General features: G+C 45.7%; 1 protein-coding gene across 1 annotated transcript in view; it reads left to right on the top strand.

Annotated features, from left to right (window-relative positions):
* The window catches only part of ryr2a (ryanodine receptor 2a (cardiac)), a 455,564-nt gene that overhangs the window by 390,177 nt on the left and 45,750 nt on the right, over positions 1-19,637 (top strand). The window contains 6 exon segments of the mRNA XM_078230647.1: positions 1,368-1,448; positions 2,782-2,870; positions 8,761-8,889; positions 12,332-12,436; positions 13,005-13,086; positions 17,381-18,687. Coding sequence (XP_078086773.1) covers positions 1,368-1,448; positions 2,782-2,870; positions 8,761-8,889; positions 12,332-12,436; positions 13,005-13,086; positions 17,381-18,687 — 1,793 coding nt within the window.

Consider the following 19,637-nt stretch of genomic DNA (forward strand, 5'->3'; position numbering starts at 1 on the left):
ATTCTATGACTCTATTCTATTCTATGCTCGGGTTTCCTCCCACACGCCAAAGATGTGCGGGCTAGGTTGATTGGCTGTGCAAAATTGCCCCTTCGTGTCAGGGGGATTAGCTGGGTAAATATGTGGGGTTATGTGGATAGGGCCTGGAAGGGATTGTTGTCATTGCTGGCTTGATGGGCCAAATGGCCTCCTTCTGCACTGTAAGGATTCTATGATTCTAATTAAAATATTTTCTGTGAGTTAGGGTTATGCTGGTGGACTTAACTTGGCCTTAGACACTGTTACGGGAAACTCCACGATTCCTAGATTATTAAAATATATTGAGATCTGCTTCCTTAATCAGCAAGTTTTACTTCATAGTTGTATGTTGCACTCCCGTCAAGTGTCTTATGCAAGTGTTCACATTTTTGACTGTCCCTATTAATTACTCCCTCTTTTAGATCATGCCTAAATTCAGCCAAATTAGATTTCAATATTAAGAAATAATTTTTAAGGTGAATGACACACTGGTTTATAAAATGTACTTTGGGCGTTTGAACCTGGAATACGGTTCGAGGCTTTTCCAGCACTTTTATCTAAGCTTGCGTTAAGAAGCGATACTCAGATATTCCAATCCGCATTCAAACTTAAACAGCTTCACGACACACTGGATCCAACCTCAGCTGTGGAATAAAGAACATTAGGCATAATTTACATCGAAGAGCTGGAGTTCCTCTTGTCACTCGTAACTATCTTTGTCTGCTTTCTTACACTTAGCTGTAATTAGCCAAGTTAGCAAGGGATGGCGACATTGCTGAACCTAGCTTTTGCAGCATCGTTGCTGTTGAAGCTCGAGTAATCACAGCTCAAACTAAAGGATCAACCAAATTAATGCTGTTTAGACCTCCTGTCCTGATATGCCACCAGCGAAGGGTTACAGAAGGACAGCCCTTTGTTTTATTATTCAAGGAAACTTTAAAATGATCTTCTATCATCTGGGCATTTGCACCCATATTTTAAATTCATTCACACACATCCGCAAGACCATCTTGACTATAGATTTAAATACGTGATTTTAAGAAAATCAATAAATATTGGCCACAGCCATGTCAGCTTCTAAAATAGTTTTCTTTTGTTTTGTGTCTTTCCAGATTTCATTTTTTGGTCGGCATATTTTGTACGTGGCTGTTTTCATTTGTTCTCTATCTGTGAAGTGCACTGTGTGGGCTTCTGATAGAACAGTAGCTATGATTAGCGACAATTGGGGAAAAAATAGGTGGGATGTTGTAATTGAATGAAAAGTGTGCAAAAGCTTTTAGATTTAGGATGCACATGCCAGGCTCCTGATACTGACGCACTGCACTCTCGCTATCACTGACATCTTGTAGGTGAGAAGGTGATGCAGGATGATGAGTTCACGTGTGACCTCTTTCGATTTCTCCAGCTGCTCTGTGAAGGTCACAACTCAGGTGTGTAACTCAAGGGCTGCATGTGTTCTCTGGACGTGGAACAGCGCATTCACGCCACAATTGGAAAAACTAACGGCGATCGGTATCACACTTAATTCACTTTTTACCTTTTGACTGATAAACTATGGGTGGCGCGTTGGCACAGTGGTTAGCACTGCTGCTTCACAGCGCCAGGGACCTGGGTTCGATTCCGGGCTTGGGACACTGTCTGTCTGTGTGGAGTCTGCATGTTCTCCCCGTGTCTGCGTGGGTTTCCTCCGGGTGCTCCGGATTCCTCCCACAGTCCAACAGACCTGCTGGTTAGGTGCGTTGGCCATGCTAAATTCTCCCTCAGTGTACCTGAACAGGCCCCAGAGTGTGGCGACTGGGGGATTTTCATGGTAACTTATTGCAATGTTAAGGTAAGCCTACTTGTGACACTAATAAATAAACTTTATAAACTTTAAACTCATTGACATTGAAACCATGATGAAAATCCGGTAGAATCCGGGAAAATCCAACCTCCCGGGGGCTGGAAGCCAGACACGTGTTTCAAAGACCAGGCATTGGTCGTATATGATCACACAAAATGGAAATCTTCCCACTCGCACAGAAAACCCGAACAGCCCATTACATAACATCATGTAACGCAAAGCATGAACTTGCAAGATCCTAACATTAAAACACAAGACCAGCTTACACAATATGGTGAAAACACACTCACAGAAAGAGGCAAACTCCCTGACACAAATTACCAAGACTGTCAATGTACACGAGATGCGAGATCCCAATGTGCACAAGTCAGTGGCACCATCTGCCTACTGAAAAAGACCATCAGAAAGTTTTTGTGACACTGTAAAATATCAAGATTTCCCATGCACAAAAAAATAACAAGGCAGCTAAACTTTCCTCCACACAAAAATAATAAGATCTCAATAAACGAAATTGGCAAAACTTCCCATGTACCATTCTGACGAGAGCTACCCTCACGTGGAGATAAGCACTCTCATCCCACCCCCCCCAGATAGAAAATTAATGCAAAAAAAGTGAAGATAGCAGGCTATATTTTGAATGCTCCAGATTGAGCTCTTGTTGGGCAGGAATTTCCAGCTGGGCTCACCCCGAAACTGGAAAATCCCTTCTGAGGTCAATGGACCGTTCCGAGGTGCCTCCCCCACCGCCCGCTAAGATTCTCGCAGCGGGCGGAATGGGAAAATTCACCCCGTTATCTTTGGGTCTGTATTTGATTAGTGGCAGACTTGCTATACATTACCTGCCCACGAACTGTGGCAATGGAATGTACATTATTTTGGATCCCTGTTCATTCATTAAACTCTGATTTCTTTGTCTAAAGATTTCCAGAATTATCTACGAACCCAGACGGGCAACAACACGACAGTAAATATCATCATTTCAACTGTGGACTACCTCTTGAGAGTTCAGGTACTGTCTGTCAAACATATGTACGCATCTTCAATTTGGGTCAGAGCGGATCGTATATGTACAGGGAATGTGCAAAAACAAGTGAAAATTAGATGGTACTCACCATAGTCCCTATTTTTCCCAGGAGTTGGAATTGGGTAAGTGGCAAAGTGTGCTCAATCTCAGCAATGGGGGTCCTGGGCCATTGGAATCCCCAGGACTTGTCTGCGTGCTCCCTGCCTGCTGACTGTGCTAATCAGGTGAGACGTGACACCTGACTGGCAAATGGGGCATTCAGGAGGCTCAGGATTTAGGAAGGACTTTTGCAGGAAGTGGGTAACCCAGCACAGGGAAGGCCTAATTCTTCTGGAACCCAGGAATCTGCTCCTTGTTGACTAACAAAAAAAACTCACCTTAAGTGGCCCTTCTGTTTTCACATTGCATCACCCTATCTTCAGCAGGCCAGGTAGATCACATTGAACCAACGTTTCAGGTCTAGATGACCCTTCGTCAGAGCTCTTGCAGCTCTGACAAAGGGCCATCCAGACGTGAAACGTTGGCTCCATTCTCTCTCCACAGATGCTGTCAGATCTGCTGAGATTTTCCAGCATTTTCTGTTTTTGTTTCAGATTCCAGCATCCGCAGCATTTTATCCTAGATCACACTGACTTCACTTTGTAAGCCAATTTGAATTGTAGCCCCAGCCCAATGGCACCAACTGCATATTTAAAGAACGACCCATTGGCCAGTATTTTATGACCTCGCTGGGGTGAGGCTCGTAAAATCCCGCCCGAGGCCAATGGAGAATTCCGCTCTGCGAGACGCGCCCGCCCCAATTCCGCAAAGGGCGTGGCAGTAAAATCCCGGAAACCATCTTCAGACATGCAGGTCACAATAGAAGACAGTGCGACATTAATTGGTGGGTGAGTCACCCACCTGATTTTAACTGATTTTATCCCATCTGCTTTCTGGTGGGGGCTGGTCAAGTATAAACACCACTGTGTCTAACTCCTGGGTTAATTAGAACTTAATGAGTGAACATATCTTCCAATTTTCTGAATCTTGTTGAAGTTGCTACCGTAAAAAGATACTGGGTGTGATCTCCCAGCTCTTTGCGCCAGCGGGATCATCTGGCCCTGCCAACGGCGCACCCCGACCGTGTGTTTCCCACTGGCGTTGGGTGGAATCAATGAGAAATCCATTGACAGCAGCGGGACTGGAAGATCCCATCGCTGGCCAATGGCACACCACCGAGTAAAACGTTGCAGGGAGGCCCGGGAATTCCAGCGATAAGCTCCAATTTTAACTCTGGGTGATTGCACAAAGCCCTGCATTTTAACACCCGGGCAATCTTTAGAGGCAATAGATGGCGGCCTAGCCGGTGATCCTTATGTTCCATGAAAGAACTTAAAAAGAACCAGACGTGGCTCCCACTCAACCTGGCATCGCTGACATCGTAAGAGTTTTAACAACACCAGGTTAAAGTCCAACAGGTTTATTTGGTAGCAAATGCCATGGTATTTGCTATCTACCAAATAAACCTGTTGGACTTTAACCTGGTGTTGTTAAAACTCTTACTGTGTTTACCCCAGTCCAACGCCGGCATCTCCACATCGCTGACATCAAACAGCCTGGGACGCGGAGGCTAAGTCAGGTGGCAGTTGGGGAACCAATGGAATATTCCCCCGCAAAGTCGGCGAAGAGTGGGGGGGAACAGAGCCCCAGAACTTCTTATGGAGCACTCCTGGTATTTCTGAATCTGGGGGTTTTGAATGAACCTCCCCCCTCAGCCGGCCTGGAGAGAGGGCCTCACATTGCTCGAAATGTACCCTGATGGAAATGAAATGGGGCACTGCTATCTCTGGTGAGTGCAACGCTGTGGATATTTGAACCTCCCTTTCCAATCGCGTCACTTGTGAGAGATTAGCATGCTTTGTTACATGATGAGTGTGGGCCATGTACAATGTATTCCAATCTACCTGCCCAATCACCAATATACCTGATAGTTAGTCAGTTTTAAAATTGCCCCTTTTTCAATACCTTTACCACCTTGGTTGCTCTCCTCTGGCACTTCCCTCATCCTGCTCTGCAAATATAGAAACAAGCAGAATAAATGTTTCCGGTCGGTGACCTTTCATGAGAACATTCTGATGAGGGGCCACAGACCTGAGATCTGCTTTTCCTTCCACATTTGCTGAGTTTCTGTTTTTATTTCAGATTTCCAGCATCTGCAGTATTTTGCTTATGTACTTAGTCAGCATCCCTCCCATTCTTTTCTTTCCTTGATTATTGAAGTCCCTTAAGAGATTTTCTTTGATTAACTTTTACTTTTGATATTTTTAATCACGCCTTATGTTGGTTGCAAAACAAGAGTTATAAAAATGGCTTTTAGATTCACATTGAAATCCCTTTTAGTTTCAAGTCTCTCCGCCTGGTTTGCTTCCCTGTCACTAGCCTTAGTTTTGACGAAGACTCAGAATTATTCTCATTTGATAATACACTGTTTTGCATTGAGTTAATTTAAAATGCTCATTGGATTATAAAAGATAGTCAGCCCAGGATCCCTTGATGAAACAAAAGATGTATTGTGAGTCTATGAACATCGACTGGCCCTGTAATCAAACACAAAATAATTAAAGACAAATTGTGAAAAGACAAATAGGGTGACACAGTGGGTTAGCACTGCTGCCTCACAGCGCCGGGGACCTGGGTTCGATTGCCGGCTTGGTTCACTGCCTGTATGAAGTTTGCACTTTCTCCCCGTGTCTGCGTGGGTTTCCTCCGGGTGCTCCGGTTTCCTCCCACACTCCAAAGATCTGCAGGTTAGTTGGACTGGCCATGCTTAATTGCTCCTTACTGTCCTAAAATATCTACGTTAAAGAGGTTAGCGGGTTAACTACCTGGGCTTACAGGAATAGAGCCTGGGGTAAGATGCTCTGTCGGAGGGTTGGTGCAGACTTGATGGCTGAATGGCCTCCTCCTGCACTGTGGAGATTCTAAGAAGTTGAATGATAAAAACTGTGGGTAGAAGAATTACTATACTCACTACATGTTTTGATGGGTATACGTTCAAAAATACATTTTTATAATGTTGCTAAGCAGAACAACTAGTCTCCCTACTTTGTATTTGTGCAGTGAATGTTAGCTGTGTAGTAGACAGTAATTTATCAAATTTTCTTTGTGCATGAAAGCCAGCACGTGTGTTAATTGAGCACATAATGGGTTACCGTGACTGAAGTGAGTGCTACCTTTACCCCATGCTCCTAAAACTGGCCCAGGGAGTGAACAGGTATGATATCTGTTGCTGCAAATATGCTACATTCACAACTTTTTCCCTTCGTTAGGAGTAATTCAAGAGTTGCTCCCAAATTCCTAAGGCTTGGCTTGCATCAGAAAGAACGTTATTGATGCCTGCTCAGAGTATATTGATCAGTGGGGAAAGTGAGACAAATGCATAGATGAATTTTATAAGTTTCTTTGAGATCCCCTCTCACTCTTCTAAACTCCAGTGAATATAATCCTAACCGACTTAGTCTCTCCTCAAATGACGAACCTGCCATCCCAGGAATCAGCCTGGTAAACTTTCACTGTACTCCCTCTATAGCAAGTTCATCCTTCCTCAGATAAGGACACCAAAACTGCACACAATACTCCAGGTGTGGCCTCACCAATGCCCTGCGCAATTGCAGCAAAACATCCCTATCCCTATATTCAAATCCTCTTGCTATGAAGGCCAACATACCATTTGCCTTCTTTACTGCCAGCTGTACCTGCACGCTTACTTTCAGCGACTGACACACAAGAGGGAGAGGGGATCTCGTAGAAACTTTAAAAATTCTAACAGGGTTAGACAGGGTAGATTCAGAAAGAAAGTTCCCAATGGTGGGGGAGTCCAGAACTAGGGATCATAGTTTGAGGATAAAGGTTAGAACTGAGGCAAGGAGAAATTTCTTCATGCAGAGGGTGGTGAATGTGTGGAATTCACTACCACAGAATTTAAATGAAACCAAAACATTGTCTGATTTCAAGAAGAAATTAGATATAGCTGTTGGGGCTAAAGGGATCAAGGGATATGTGAGGAAGGGGGGGTGGGGGGGGGGGGGGGGTGGTGGGGGGGATCAGGATATTGAATTCGATGATCAGCCATGATCAAAATAAATGGTGGAGCAGGTTCAAAGGGCTCCATGGCCTACTCCTGCTTCTAGTTTCTATGTTTCTATGAATTTTAAAGGTAAATTGACCCTTACATTGGCCAACCTTGTGAATTTGTCCACATGCATTACAGTGCTTTTCCAATGGAGAAAGCACCCAAATATAGTGAAAAATGTTACAAAATGCCCTGTTAACCTTCCCGTCATCATTTATACTGTGATTTAAACGGCTTGGCTGATTTTCTAAAAAAACTGGTTTTGACACTTGGTAGAAATCTAATGCCTTGCTACCTTACATTGATTGATAGGCACTATGGTTTGAAGCTGAAATGAGCACCTCCTGTTCTTTCCTTTCCGGAGAGTAGACTATTGTTTGAGTAGCTGTGGCCATCATCAATGATTGGCTACCTTTCAAAAGCTAATACGTTTCAGCGCATCCATTCATCGAAGAAGGAATGCCAATTTGAAGAAGTTTAATAATAGATCATCCCTTTGAGATGGTTTCTGGATTGTTGACACAGCTGATAAGATTACAAGTATTGCAATGTTTATTTTCACCTCACAGAATGCAATTTTTTTCAGAAGCAATGGTATGCAGGCTTTAATTAGATGCTGCGAGGTTTTTTTCCCCTTAACAAATGTAAAATATTGTCTACTGATATTGCCTGGAACCTGTGGACTCCACATAGACCATACTGGGTGAGGAGCTATGGAGGATACATGGTGGCCGGGTGTGGGGGGGAGGGGGGGGGGGGGGGGGTGGAGTTGGGGGAGAGTGCAAAGAGGTGGCACGGGCAATCTAAAGAGGATGCATGGACTGGCATGGGTTTAGGGGGCTTTAAACCCTGTTGGGAAGATGGGATATTGTTTTGGAAATTCCAGATGGCTCTTCTAACTGGCCCAATTCCACACTGACACCCCTCACACAGTCCAGCATGGTTCGCAAACTGACCCCGACCCTGGTGTCAAAAAGAGACAAAATGGCACATTAAATGGTTCTAAGTCACCCACCAGTTGGATGTGCAGCTTGCGAACCGCATAAGTACACAGGTTGGGATTTCCTGAGCCCAGAGGAAGATTGGGCCATATACTTAAGTTTATACGACATTCCCAGTTCATCCAGAATGACTCAGCTACTATGGGAATAAAAGTAGAGAATACTGAAAATGTACAAATGTACCACTGATGGCTAGAGATTAATTACGAAGGATCACTGTGCAGAATATTATCATATATGATCTTACTTTAGACGTTGATAGATCTTTTGCACATTGCAAACACTTTTTTCCTCTTTAACATTTTACTGCATTTCCTACGCATGACAGTGCCAAAGCAGAATGCCATTACAGCTAAGTAACACTTGCCCTCCTGGGTAGGTTAGTTCTCCCTCACTTTGTACCTCAACTGATGAGCACAACAAAAACATTCGAGAATCGCCCAGGCTTTTTAGGATCAAACTCAACAAGTGGGTTGTTAGCAATTTATGAAATAATTGAGCAGTATTATTTTCAGTTTTGCCTCTGATTGCCTTCTCAGTTGTGGAATGACTACGAAACAGCTTACCCATATGGAATAAACCTGCACATTGCTACGGGTATGCTGAAATACTAGGAAAAACAGTGACCTCTGATTTAACACATAATCCAAGGCTTGGAAAGCACATTAAACTCTTCAGATATTGGAGCAACATGTGTACCTTTGAAGATACTTTACACTGGATGTCCAAAATTATGACCAATGTTTTTTTGTCTTGTTTCCAGGAATCAATCAGTGATTTCTATTGGTTTTATTCTGGGAAGGACATCATTGACGAACAGGGACAGCGCAATTTCTCAAAGGCAATCAATGTGGCAAAGCAAGTGTTCAACACACTTACGGAATACATTCAGGTAGAATCAAGGGAGAGTCAGGACTACTCCAGAATTAGACTTGTGTAGTGACCAGATGTGAATTATAAACTGTGCACTATTTTCACCATAATGGCCTTGGTTTTTTGTCATGATATGGAGATGCCGGCATTGGACTAGGGTAAACACAGTAAGAAGTCTCACAACACCAGGTTAAAGTCCAACAGGAAACCTGTTGGACTTTAACCTAGTGTTGTGAGACTTCTTACTTGGTTTTTTGTGGCAGATCAATAATGCAGAGGCTATCAGTGAGGATTGATTCAGACAGCAACCTCCAGTTAAAGTGCAAGTTAAAGGAAGTTGTCCGATTCACCCAGCCCTACCAAAACGGTTCATCAAGAGATTTGGAATTCAAACATGAAGCACATGATATTGTGGTGCTGACACATTAAATATTCACTCAGAGAGCGGGATTTTACGGTCTCGCTCATCCCGAAACCGTAAAATCCTGCCCGAGGTCAACGGATATTTCTATTCGGGAATAAAGGGATACAAAAGAATGGTCTAGTGGGTACATGAGCGGCACAGGCTTGGAGGGCCGAAGGGCCTGTTCCTGTGCTGTATTGTTCTTTGTTCTTTGTATTGTCCGCCCCTTGCCCACTCCGATTCCTGATTGGCGGGCGGGGTGGTAAAAGTCCGGCCATGATATCAGAAAATGTTGGGATGCTCCATTCAGGTGTAATCTTAGTCATTATTGGCGGGAGTTTCCAGCCACGTTCGCCCCAAGACCGGAAAATCCCCCACGAGATCAACGGACCTTTGCATGGTCAGCCCCCCCTCCCCGCCCTCCCCCCCCACCCATGCTACGATTCCCATGGTGGTCGGGATGGGAAAATTCCACCCTGTAAAACTGGAACTGAAATTTGCATTTTGCAAGTGTGTATTCTCACTCCTTCAGATTTTATTTATTCTTGGAGATTATTAAAAAATTAAAAACTCAAAATTTGTACTTAACTTTTCCTTTGTCGCTTTTATCTCTATCTTTCATTCCCTCTCTCTATTTTGCTTTCAGTATCAGATTTTACATCAGATTAAATATTCCATCTTACACTACTCACACACTATAGGTTCTCCATCACTCAGTAAGAGTCTTTCAATCTGATCGGTTGAGCAGATACAATGCTGCCTTCCCTGTTCACATAGATCCCAGAAAACCATGTAAATAACTCACTTTATATCAGATCTTTCATTACCTGCAAATTGAAACTTCAAAGCCCATTAAAAAATCAGTGGTTAGCTGTAAGCGTAATGAAGGGCATTGCATAATTTACTGCTGACTGCAAAATCGGAGTGATTATCATACATTGACATTGTCATGCTTTTCAATGTGACTCACTTCATTGACTTATATAATGATCTGTCAAACAATTTTCCAGGAACATAATAGCCCCAATAATTAATTTATTGTTTCTGTTGCCAGAACAGTTATATAATGTTTAATATTTAATAGGGAAAAATTCAGAATATAATACAAGGCCATTCAGCTCCTGTTATTTATTTAAAAGGATTTCAGGTTGCTTTCAGAGTTGATCACATTTTTTGATGGTGATGTCATTCGGGTGTTTATACTTTGTGCAGAGCAGAGGGACAGCTCTTCAATAAATCTACTGTTGTTACTTTGAATCCGCATGTGCAAACGATGTTCCTTTCTTCCTGTTAAAACCCAGAACCTCTAACATGGTTAGGACATTACAGTTTTACAAGTCTGTACTGCCATTTCATCAAATCATGGTTAATCTGTCCTCAACTGTAGTTATCTGGTTTAGCTACATTTTCCTTGAAACCATCACCATCTATCAACCTCAATCTGTTAAATGTTTCAGTTTACCCAGCATCAATGGCTTTTTGAGGGAGAGAGTTCCAAATTTTCACTATTTGTAAAAAATCTTCCTGATTTCACGTCTAAATCGTCCAGCTCTTTTATGATTGTTCTGGTTTCCCTATTGGAGAAAATCTTTTTATCCCCCCATTCCTGAATCCCTTACATCATCCTAAAGACCTAATTAGGTCACCCTTTGGTCATCTAGATTCAGGAACGTATAGACCACAACGATTCGAAATGTCATCCAAATTTGAATAAATTTGGAGACACAAAGGCTGATTTTAACCTGAGGCACACACCAAGCAGAGTGTGGGAGGTGCTCGCCTGTTGTTCTGCATAGTTAAGCATAATTCAGCATAATTAAAGACCCCACACACTCTGGACATTCTCTCTTCCACCTTCTTCCTTCGGGAAAAAAGTACAGAAGTCTGAGGCCACGTACCAACCGACTCAAGAACAGCTTCTTCCCTGCTGCTGTCAGACTTTTGAATGGGCTTACCTTGCATTAAGTTGATCTTTCTCTACACCCTAGCTATGACTGTAACACTACATTCTGCACTCTCTCATTTCCTTCTCTATGAATGATATGTTTTGTCTGTATAGTGCGTAAGAAACAATACTTTTCACTGTATGTTAATACATGTGACAATAATAAATCAAATCAAATCAAATTTTAACCTTTATAGCCATTACTAGAATCGTACAGCACAGAATGAGGCCATTGGGGCGGCACGATGGCACAGTGGTTAGCACTGCTGCCTCACAACACCAGGGACCTGGGTTCGATTCCCGGCTTGGGTCACTGTCTGTGCGGAGTTTGCACATTCTCCCCGTGTCTGCGTGGGTTTCCTCCGGGTGCACCGGTTTCCTCCCACAATCCAAAGATGTGCGGGTTAGTTTGATTGGCCATGCTAAATTGCCCCTTAGAGTCCCGGGTTTATGTAGGTTAGACGAATCAGCGGGGTACCTGTGTGGGGTTGTGGGGATAGGGCCTGGGGTGGGATTGTTGTCAGTGCAGACTCGATGGGCTGAATAGCCTCCTTCTGCACTGTAGGGTTTCTATGATTCTATGATTTGGCTTGTTCTGCCTCTTAGAAAGAGCGACTTGTCTGTCGTAAGGCAATGAGAACCCGAGCCTCAAGTGGCTTGTGACACACTGCAGAACAACAGGTGAGCACCTCCTACACTCTGCTTAGTGTGTGCCTCAAGTTAAAATTGGCCTTTGTGTCTCCAAATCTATTCCTTAGCTGACAAAGAAATAAGATTGTAAAGATTCACATAGCCTTGACATAAGTAAGATCAGGTACATTGCTGGTGTGGTTTAAAGTGTCAGATACTTGAGTACAGGGTGAGCTATCTTGACTTGATCCCCTCTGGCAGGTCAGCATCGGTTCTGAACAGAAGTTCCACAGTGAATCTTGACCATCTGCCTCAGAGTTGAGCGTGTAAATCAGCTGAAAAAAAAACCTGACCTCTGTCATTCAAGATTCTGCCACAAGATTGAGAACCGCCACTCTAGTTTCAAAGGTCCCAGATTTAATAGTCAACTCATACAATAAAAATGATACTAGAATTGTACTAAATTCTCTTTACCTCCTGTAGGGCCCTTGTACTGGGAATCAGCAGAGTCTGGCACACAGCAGGCTGTGGGATGCAGTGGTTGGCTTTCTTCATGTCTTTGCCCACATGCAGATGAAACTGTCCCAGGTCAGTGAGTAGGTGCCCAACTAAATTTTGGGATATTTTGGTATCGATTCCAGCCTCAGATCATGTGTTATCTCCAGGCAATGTATTTCTAAAGGACATAATGTGGAGATGCTGGCATTGGACTGGGGTGGGCACAGTAAGAAGTCTCACAACACCAGGTTAAAGTCCAACGGGTTTATTTGGAATCACGAGCTTTCGGGGCACTGCACCTTCACGCCGACTCATCTTATGAAGGAGCGGCGCTCTGAAAGCTCCAAATAAACCTGTTGGACTTTAACCTGGTGTTGTGAGACTTCTTACTGTTTCTAAAGGACAGAAAGATCTGAAGAACTAAGGGAATATTTAACACGGAAATCTACAATAAAATAGAGTGTTTTTCAAAGAAATTAGTGTAAATTGACCGAATAATTTGCTGATTGAGAATGGACAGTAAATGTATAAAGTGTTTTCTGCCATTTCTTCACAGCGTTGTACCATTTCTTGATCCTTGACATTCAATTGTGATCCTAGAAATTTGACAAAATTAATGTAATGACTTACTGCAGTGTCTGCATATTATAATTTCCAGGATTCTAGTCAAATCGAGCTACTGAAGGAGTTAATGGATCTCCAAAAGGATATGGTGGTTATGCTGCTTTCAATGCTGGAAGGTACGTACGGGTCAGTGAAATGAGATAGGACGTAAAGAATCTTAATTCCTAACTTAATGAATAAAATCGCAAGTGACGTTGAATTCAGAATTACTCTTACTTCTGCCTGTCCTCTTGTCTGTCCTCTCATTCTTAAACTGCCCCATTTTTAACTTTGATAATTTCCTTTATGAAATAATCTTATTTTCCCAAAATCTTGGGGGCGATTCTCCCAAAAACATTAGTGCAGCGAGCCGGCAGATTCTCGCGTCGGTCGATTTGCGGGATTCACACATGCAATCCCGCCCCGATTGCATCTCTCAGTGTCGGATTTCCGGGGGTGTCACATCCACGCCGGAAATCGGCAGGGAGGCACAAAGACCATTTAAATGGTCATTTTGATCTAATTTAAACATGATTAGCGGATCCGGGACTGAAGTCTCTGCGAGCATCTACCGCCCCCCCAGAGTGGTTAACTCCAGCGGGGATTGCATAGCTCCCCACTTTCGGGGAACTAGCAACCTGACCCCGCTGACGTGAAGGGGGGGGAAATCGGTGCCCTCAGAGGGTCGGGCGGTGGGGGTGCCCCCTGGACATTGGCACCTTGGCAGTGCCAGCCTGTGCCCCCTGGCACTGCCCCTTGGGTGTAGGGCAGTGCCAGGGTGTGGGGCCAATGGGGGAACAAGGCCTCGGGGGCGGGGGCTGATGGAGACGGAATCTGTGGGGCGGGGCCTGGTGAGGGAAATAGGTGGGGGTGGGGAGGTCCCGCTGCCACACTGCAGAGAGGATCAGTGGGGGAAGGACAATCCGGGTGGGCTGGGGGGGGTCAGGAATGCGGGGGAGGGGGCCTGAGACTGTGGGGGTGGGGAATCAGGGGGGCCTGGAGGGCAAGCCAGGAGGGGAGGTTCGGGGATGGTTGGGGAGCCAGTGATCGGGCCATGGGGGAGCGGAGAACCGGCATTGCGGGGGTCATGGGGCTGGCCAGTGATCGAATTGGCCAGCAATCGGGGGGCCGTCAGTGCGGGGCCATTGCGCGTGCGCCAATCCCGGCCCTGACAGATCAGTGCTTACGCAGTATCCCGCTCAGCGCACTGATTTCGGCCTCTCCAGTGGGATTAGGCCCTGTCCCCTGAATTTTAATGATATTCACAATGGTGACCCTGCAGTGCACAGAGTGTGGGAGATTCCGGGGACGATTCTCCCGAAAGTGCTGAATTGGCGAGAAAACTGGTCTAGATCACGACTGTTTTTTCAGTGGGAGTTCAGACGCGATTCTCCCCACTCTGCACTGCAGAGGTCACAATCTTGAATATCATTAAAAACTGAGGGAGCGGGGCCTATTTGCGTCGGAGTCTGACAGTTCTGGAACTCTGCGCATGCGCAGTGGCCCCAATCTGTCAGATTCCCCGTTTGCTGGCCAGCCAGGGACCAGCAAGTCCCTTGCTACCCCTCCAGCACCCCTGCCCCCCCACGGCCCAATCGCTGCTCCCACGACAATTCCCAGGCCAGCCCCAACCCCCCCCCCCCTCACTGTCCCGGGGCGCCCCCATGTCCAGCCCCCCGCATCCAGCAGTGACGATTCCCACACCGCCCTCAGCCTGGCAGAACCCCCCTCCCCACCCCCGCTTACCCCCCCTCCCCTGGAGGCAGACCCCTCCGACGGGAGGCAGCCCCCCCGCCCCCCCCCCCCCCACCTGGAAGGTAGCTCCCCCCTCCCCCTGCAGACCACCACCCCTCCAGCCCACCCTGATCGCTGATCTCCATCCCAGACTGATCCCCATGCAGAGTGGCAGTGGAACCCCCCCACCCCCACCGATCGCCCCCATGGCCCGTCCACAATAGGCCCCGCCTCTTGGCATTGCCTGATGCCCGATGGGCAGTGTCAAGATGCCCCCTGGACATGGGCACTTTGCCCCTTGGGCAGTGCCAGGGGCATAGGCTGGCACTGCCAGGGTTCCCATGCTCAGGAGGCACTACGCCCCCTGCCACCGCACCCCCTGGGGTGTCTGATTGCCCCCCCTTCACTTCAGCGGGGTCTCCCACTAGTTCCCCGAACGTAGGGAGCTACTGTCAACTCCACCGGAGTGAAATACTCCTGGCGGGGTGGGAGATGCTATTGGGCCAGCAAGTTCCGTGCCGGGCCCGATAATCACATTTAAAATAGATTTCAAATACATTACAAAAAGATTTAAATCACTTACCTCTCTTCCTGCTGGTTTCCAGCATGGTCCCGACTGCGATTGTTCTCCAGCTTTGGGAGATGCGCATGCATTGGGAACGCATGGGTGAATCCTGCAAAATGGCCGGCATGCGCATCTCCCGATCCGACACAGCAGAACATTTGTGGGTCGCGATGGGAGAATCACCCCCTCTTTTCTGAACTCCCACTGAAAAAATCAGCGTGAATTACTCCAGTTTTCACGCAAATTTGACACAGAATTCTTTTGGGAGAATTCCGACCCTTATTTCTCTAAAATAGAACCTTGGACATTTACATCATAGAATGGGACTGTTGGGTCCATCGCAATAGTACCAGCTCAATGCTTGAGTAATCCAAGTCTAAACCCACTGTTCTGTATTTTCATTGCTATAAATGTCGATACGGTTTTCCCTTAAAATATGTAACGGTCTTTGCCTCTAATGCTCATTGTGACAAATTAATTCTATGTCCCAACAACCCTGTACATTAGAAAATGTGTCTTTACTGTTGAACGAACTTAGTGATCGCCCATTGCTGAGTCCCCATCCAAAGCAATCTTTTTCTGTTTAGCCCATCACAAGCCTTTGGGATTTTAGTAACCTTGATCAAATCACTTGTCCACACTAGTGGAGATGACACCAATAACTCACGGTGGCACAGTGGTTAGCACTGCTGCCTCACAGCTCCAGGGACCCGGGTTTGATTCCTGGCTTGGCTCACTGTGTGGAGTCTGCACGTTCTCTCCGTGTCTGCGTGGGTTTCCACCGGGTGCTCCCGTTTCCTCCTACAGTCCAAAAGACATGCTAGTTAGGTGTACTGGCCATGCTAAATTCTCCCTCAGTGTACCCGAACAGGTGCCAGAATGTGGCGACTGGGGGATTTTCACAGTAACTTCATTGCAGTGTTAATGTAAGCCTACTTGTGACACTAGTACATAAACTTTAAAGTACAGTTTCCTGTAGCTGGTATTTTTCTGGTGACCCTATGCTGTACAATCGCTTTAATGTACTTTCTAAAATGGCGCTCCCCAATCGGCACACAATAGTCTAATTCTGAATAACTGGTGTTTTGTACAAAGTACATGGAGATGAACACAAGAAAGAGGCGAAGGATGGGGTTCTGGCAGACTTTGAATATGATGGTGGATCATTAATTTTGGAATGCTTTGGCAAGGTTTAGATTGATAGACTGGATGTATGCAGGGGCAGAACCACGATAGGAAGCTGTTGCAGGAAACCTATCCAACAATGTTGCCTGCTACAGACAGAACACGAGTAAAAAAATGGTCAAACTGAGAGAGGATGCCATTCATGTCTTCGGTTAGGCCTGTTTTGGTTCTGTCAGAACAGGGGAAACTGGACTTGTAAGGTTTGAAATAGGACTGTACCTGAGAGTTGGGCATGGAGTTGATTGACGGTGAAATATTGAACAGCCTTGGGGAGGAAAGGGAGATTGTGGTTGGGTTGGGCAGCTGATAATATCGCTGAAGACATAACCTTTGAGAAAGGAGAAGTCATAGGTTTCCTTGTGGGCATAGAGTTGTGGTCTTGCTCCTCCCAGTCCATCACGGGACCTCAAGGAAATTTGAACAGAATTATCTCCTAGACTTTCTACTGGGTACATTCAGCTAGTTTCCATAGGGAGGCTTGTATTGGTGCCAAGGGCTGAGTTACATCCTGAGATCTGTACTTTTGTGTATTCTCTGCAGGATGGCAAGGTCCTTAAATGCTGCCCCAAATGATGTGGGCATGAGTGTGGCATTCTTCTGGAGGGAAGTAAGACACCTCTGTTTTAATCTAACAAATACCCCATCCTCACTTTGTACTGGGGGGGTTGAAATTCAGCCTTCTATTTGCAAAATACAAAGCATTTGCAGCTCCTCCGGGGTTCAAAAAGGCGGCTCACCAACACCTTCTAAATGGTAACTAGGAATTGGCAATAAATGCCCACATCTCGCAATTAAATTAATAGAAAAGACAAAGTCTGATTAGATCAAACTGATTAAATCATGCAATACTAAGAAAGGCAAACACTTTCTTCATTCATATGTGAAAAGTTTGATAACAAAGGATGAATAATGATTCAAATGTAACATTATGTGAATTACTTACCTAGGCAATGTTGTCAATGGGACTATTGGCAAACAGATGGTGGACATGTTGGTGGAATCTTCAAACAACGTGGAAATGATTCTCAAATTCTTCGACATGTTTCTTAAGCTGAAGAACCTGACCTCATCTGATGCATTCAAAGAATATGATCCGGATAGCAAAGGCCTGATCTCCAAGAGGGACTTCCAAAAGGCCATGGAGAGTCATAAACACTACACACAGTCAGAAACTGAATTCCTACTCTCTTGTGCAGAGACAGATGAGAATGAGATGCTGGATTATGAGGAGTTTGTCGAGAGGTTTCACGAACCCGCAAAGGACATTGGCTTCAACGTTGCGGTTCTACTCACCAACTTGTCAGAGCACATGCCCCACGATACCCGGCTGCAGACCTTCCTCGAGTTGGCAGAGAGCGTTCTCAACTATTTTCAACCATTCCTCGGCCGTATTGAGATTATGGGAAGTGCCAAACGGATCGAGAGGGTATACTTTGAGATCAGCGAGTCCAGCAGGACACAGTGGGAGAAGCCGCAGGTGAAGGAGTCCAAGAGGCAATTCATCTTTGACGTCGTGAATGAAGGAGGGGAGAAAGAAAAGATGGAACTATTTGTGAATTTCTGTGAAGACACCATCTTTGAAATGCAGTTAGCCGCGCAGATCTCCGAGTCAGATTCGACTGAGAGATCCGTGAGTAAAGAGGAGACTCAGAAGGATAAAATGGAGGACGAAGATGCCAAAATGAGCTTTTTTTCCATGACAACAATTAGATCTGCCTTAATGGCTCTCAGGTACAACGTGATGATCCTCATGAAGTTGCTCACAACTAAAAGCCTCAAAAAGCAGATGAAGAAAATGAAGAAAATGACAATGAAGGACATGGTTATGACTTTATTTGCTTTCTACTGGAGTTTACTGATCGGGTTCTCCCACTTTGTATTCAGTGTTTTCCGTGGATTCTTCCGCATCATGTACAGCACCGTCTTGGGTGGCAGCCTAGTCGAGGGAGCCAAGAAGATTAAAGTGACAGAACTTTTAGCCAACATGCCGGATCCAACTCACGATGAGGTGCGAGGTGAAGTTGGAGAAGGAGAGGAGAAGGTTACGCAGTCAACCCTGCCTTCCGAAGACTTGACTGATCTAACAGCTATCACCGAGGAAAGCGACTTCCTATCCGATATCTTTGGTTTAGACCTACGACGCGAGGGCGGCCAGTACAAGCTCATACCACACAATCCAAATGCTGGCATGAGTGATCTAATAAGTCCGCCTTGTTTCACTGTTCCACTTCCGGAGCTTCGAAGCAGCCATCAGGTGAAGCATAAACCAGTCATCCTCTTACAGTGATTGTGAAAGATTTGTTGCACAGTTTCTGTTGTGTTCTTGTCTGCAGTTAAATGGGATAAATTCAGCTGTTGTATTCTCCTCATGGGGCAGCCATGTTCAAAGTGAAGGGAATCGGAGGGCCATCTGCCACATTACAATCAGAATTCAACAGTCGCCCGCCAACAGGTTAACGTGGGGAGGGGGCAGTGTCGTCAGGTTCTGTGGCTGTTCTTCCTATGCTCTACCCGCCCGGTCCCACACCGGCAATTTTATGTGAGGGCAGGTGAGGCCTGGGGTAACCAGAATGCCCTTGTCCCAGTTGAGGCCCTTAAACGGTCACTTAATGGCCATGTTTCCCGACACGGCTCGGTGGGGCGGCACGGTGGCACAATGGTTAGCACTGCTATCGCACAGTGCCAGGGACCAAGGTTCAATTCCGGCCTCGGGTCACATTCTCCCCGTGTCTGCGTGGGTGTCTTCCGGATGTCTCCCACAGTCCAAAGATGTGTGAGTTAGGTGAATTGGCCATGCCAAATCAACCCTAGTGGCGGGGGATTAGCAGGGTGAATATATGGGATTACAGGAATAGGGACTGAGTGGGATTGTGGTTGGTGCAGACTCGATGGGCCGAATGACCTCCTTCTGCACTCAAGGGATTCTGTGATAACACAGCAGCAAATTCTAGGGCAGTGGGAGCAGGTTAGGGACGGACTGGGACAAGCCCAGCAGGTTAGCTTGCTGGACCTTGGGCTCCCAGAACATTAAATGGTTACGGGGCAGTTGTTAGGAAGAGCGATGCGTACCCCACTGACCTTACCAACGGCACAGCAGGATACCTGGCCATCCGGAATATTCTTTCCTTTCATACCCTTTCTCCAACCTGGGAGCACTTGTTTTGAATATGGCTGTCTGCTGGAAGGATGGGATTGCTGAGTGAA

Source organism: Mustelus asterias, chromosome 15 (assembly GCF_964213995.1).
Source record: "Mustelus asterias chromosome 15, sMusAst1.hap1.1, whole genome shotgun sequence".
Lineage (NCBI taxonomy): Eukaryota > Metazoa > Chordata > Chondrichthyes > Carcharhiniformes > Triakidae > Mustelus > Mustelus asterias.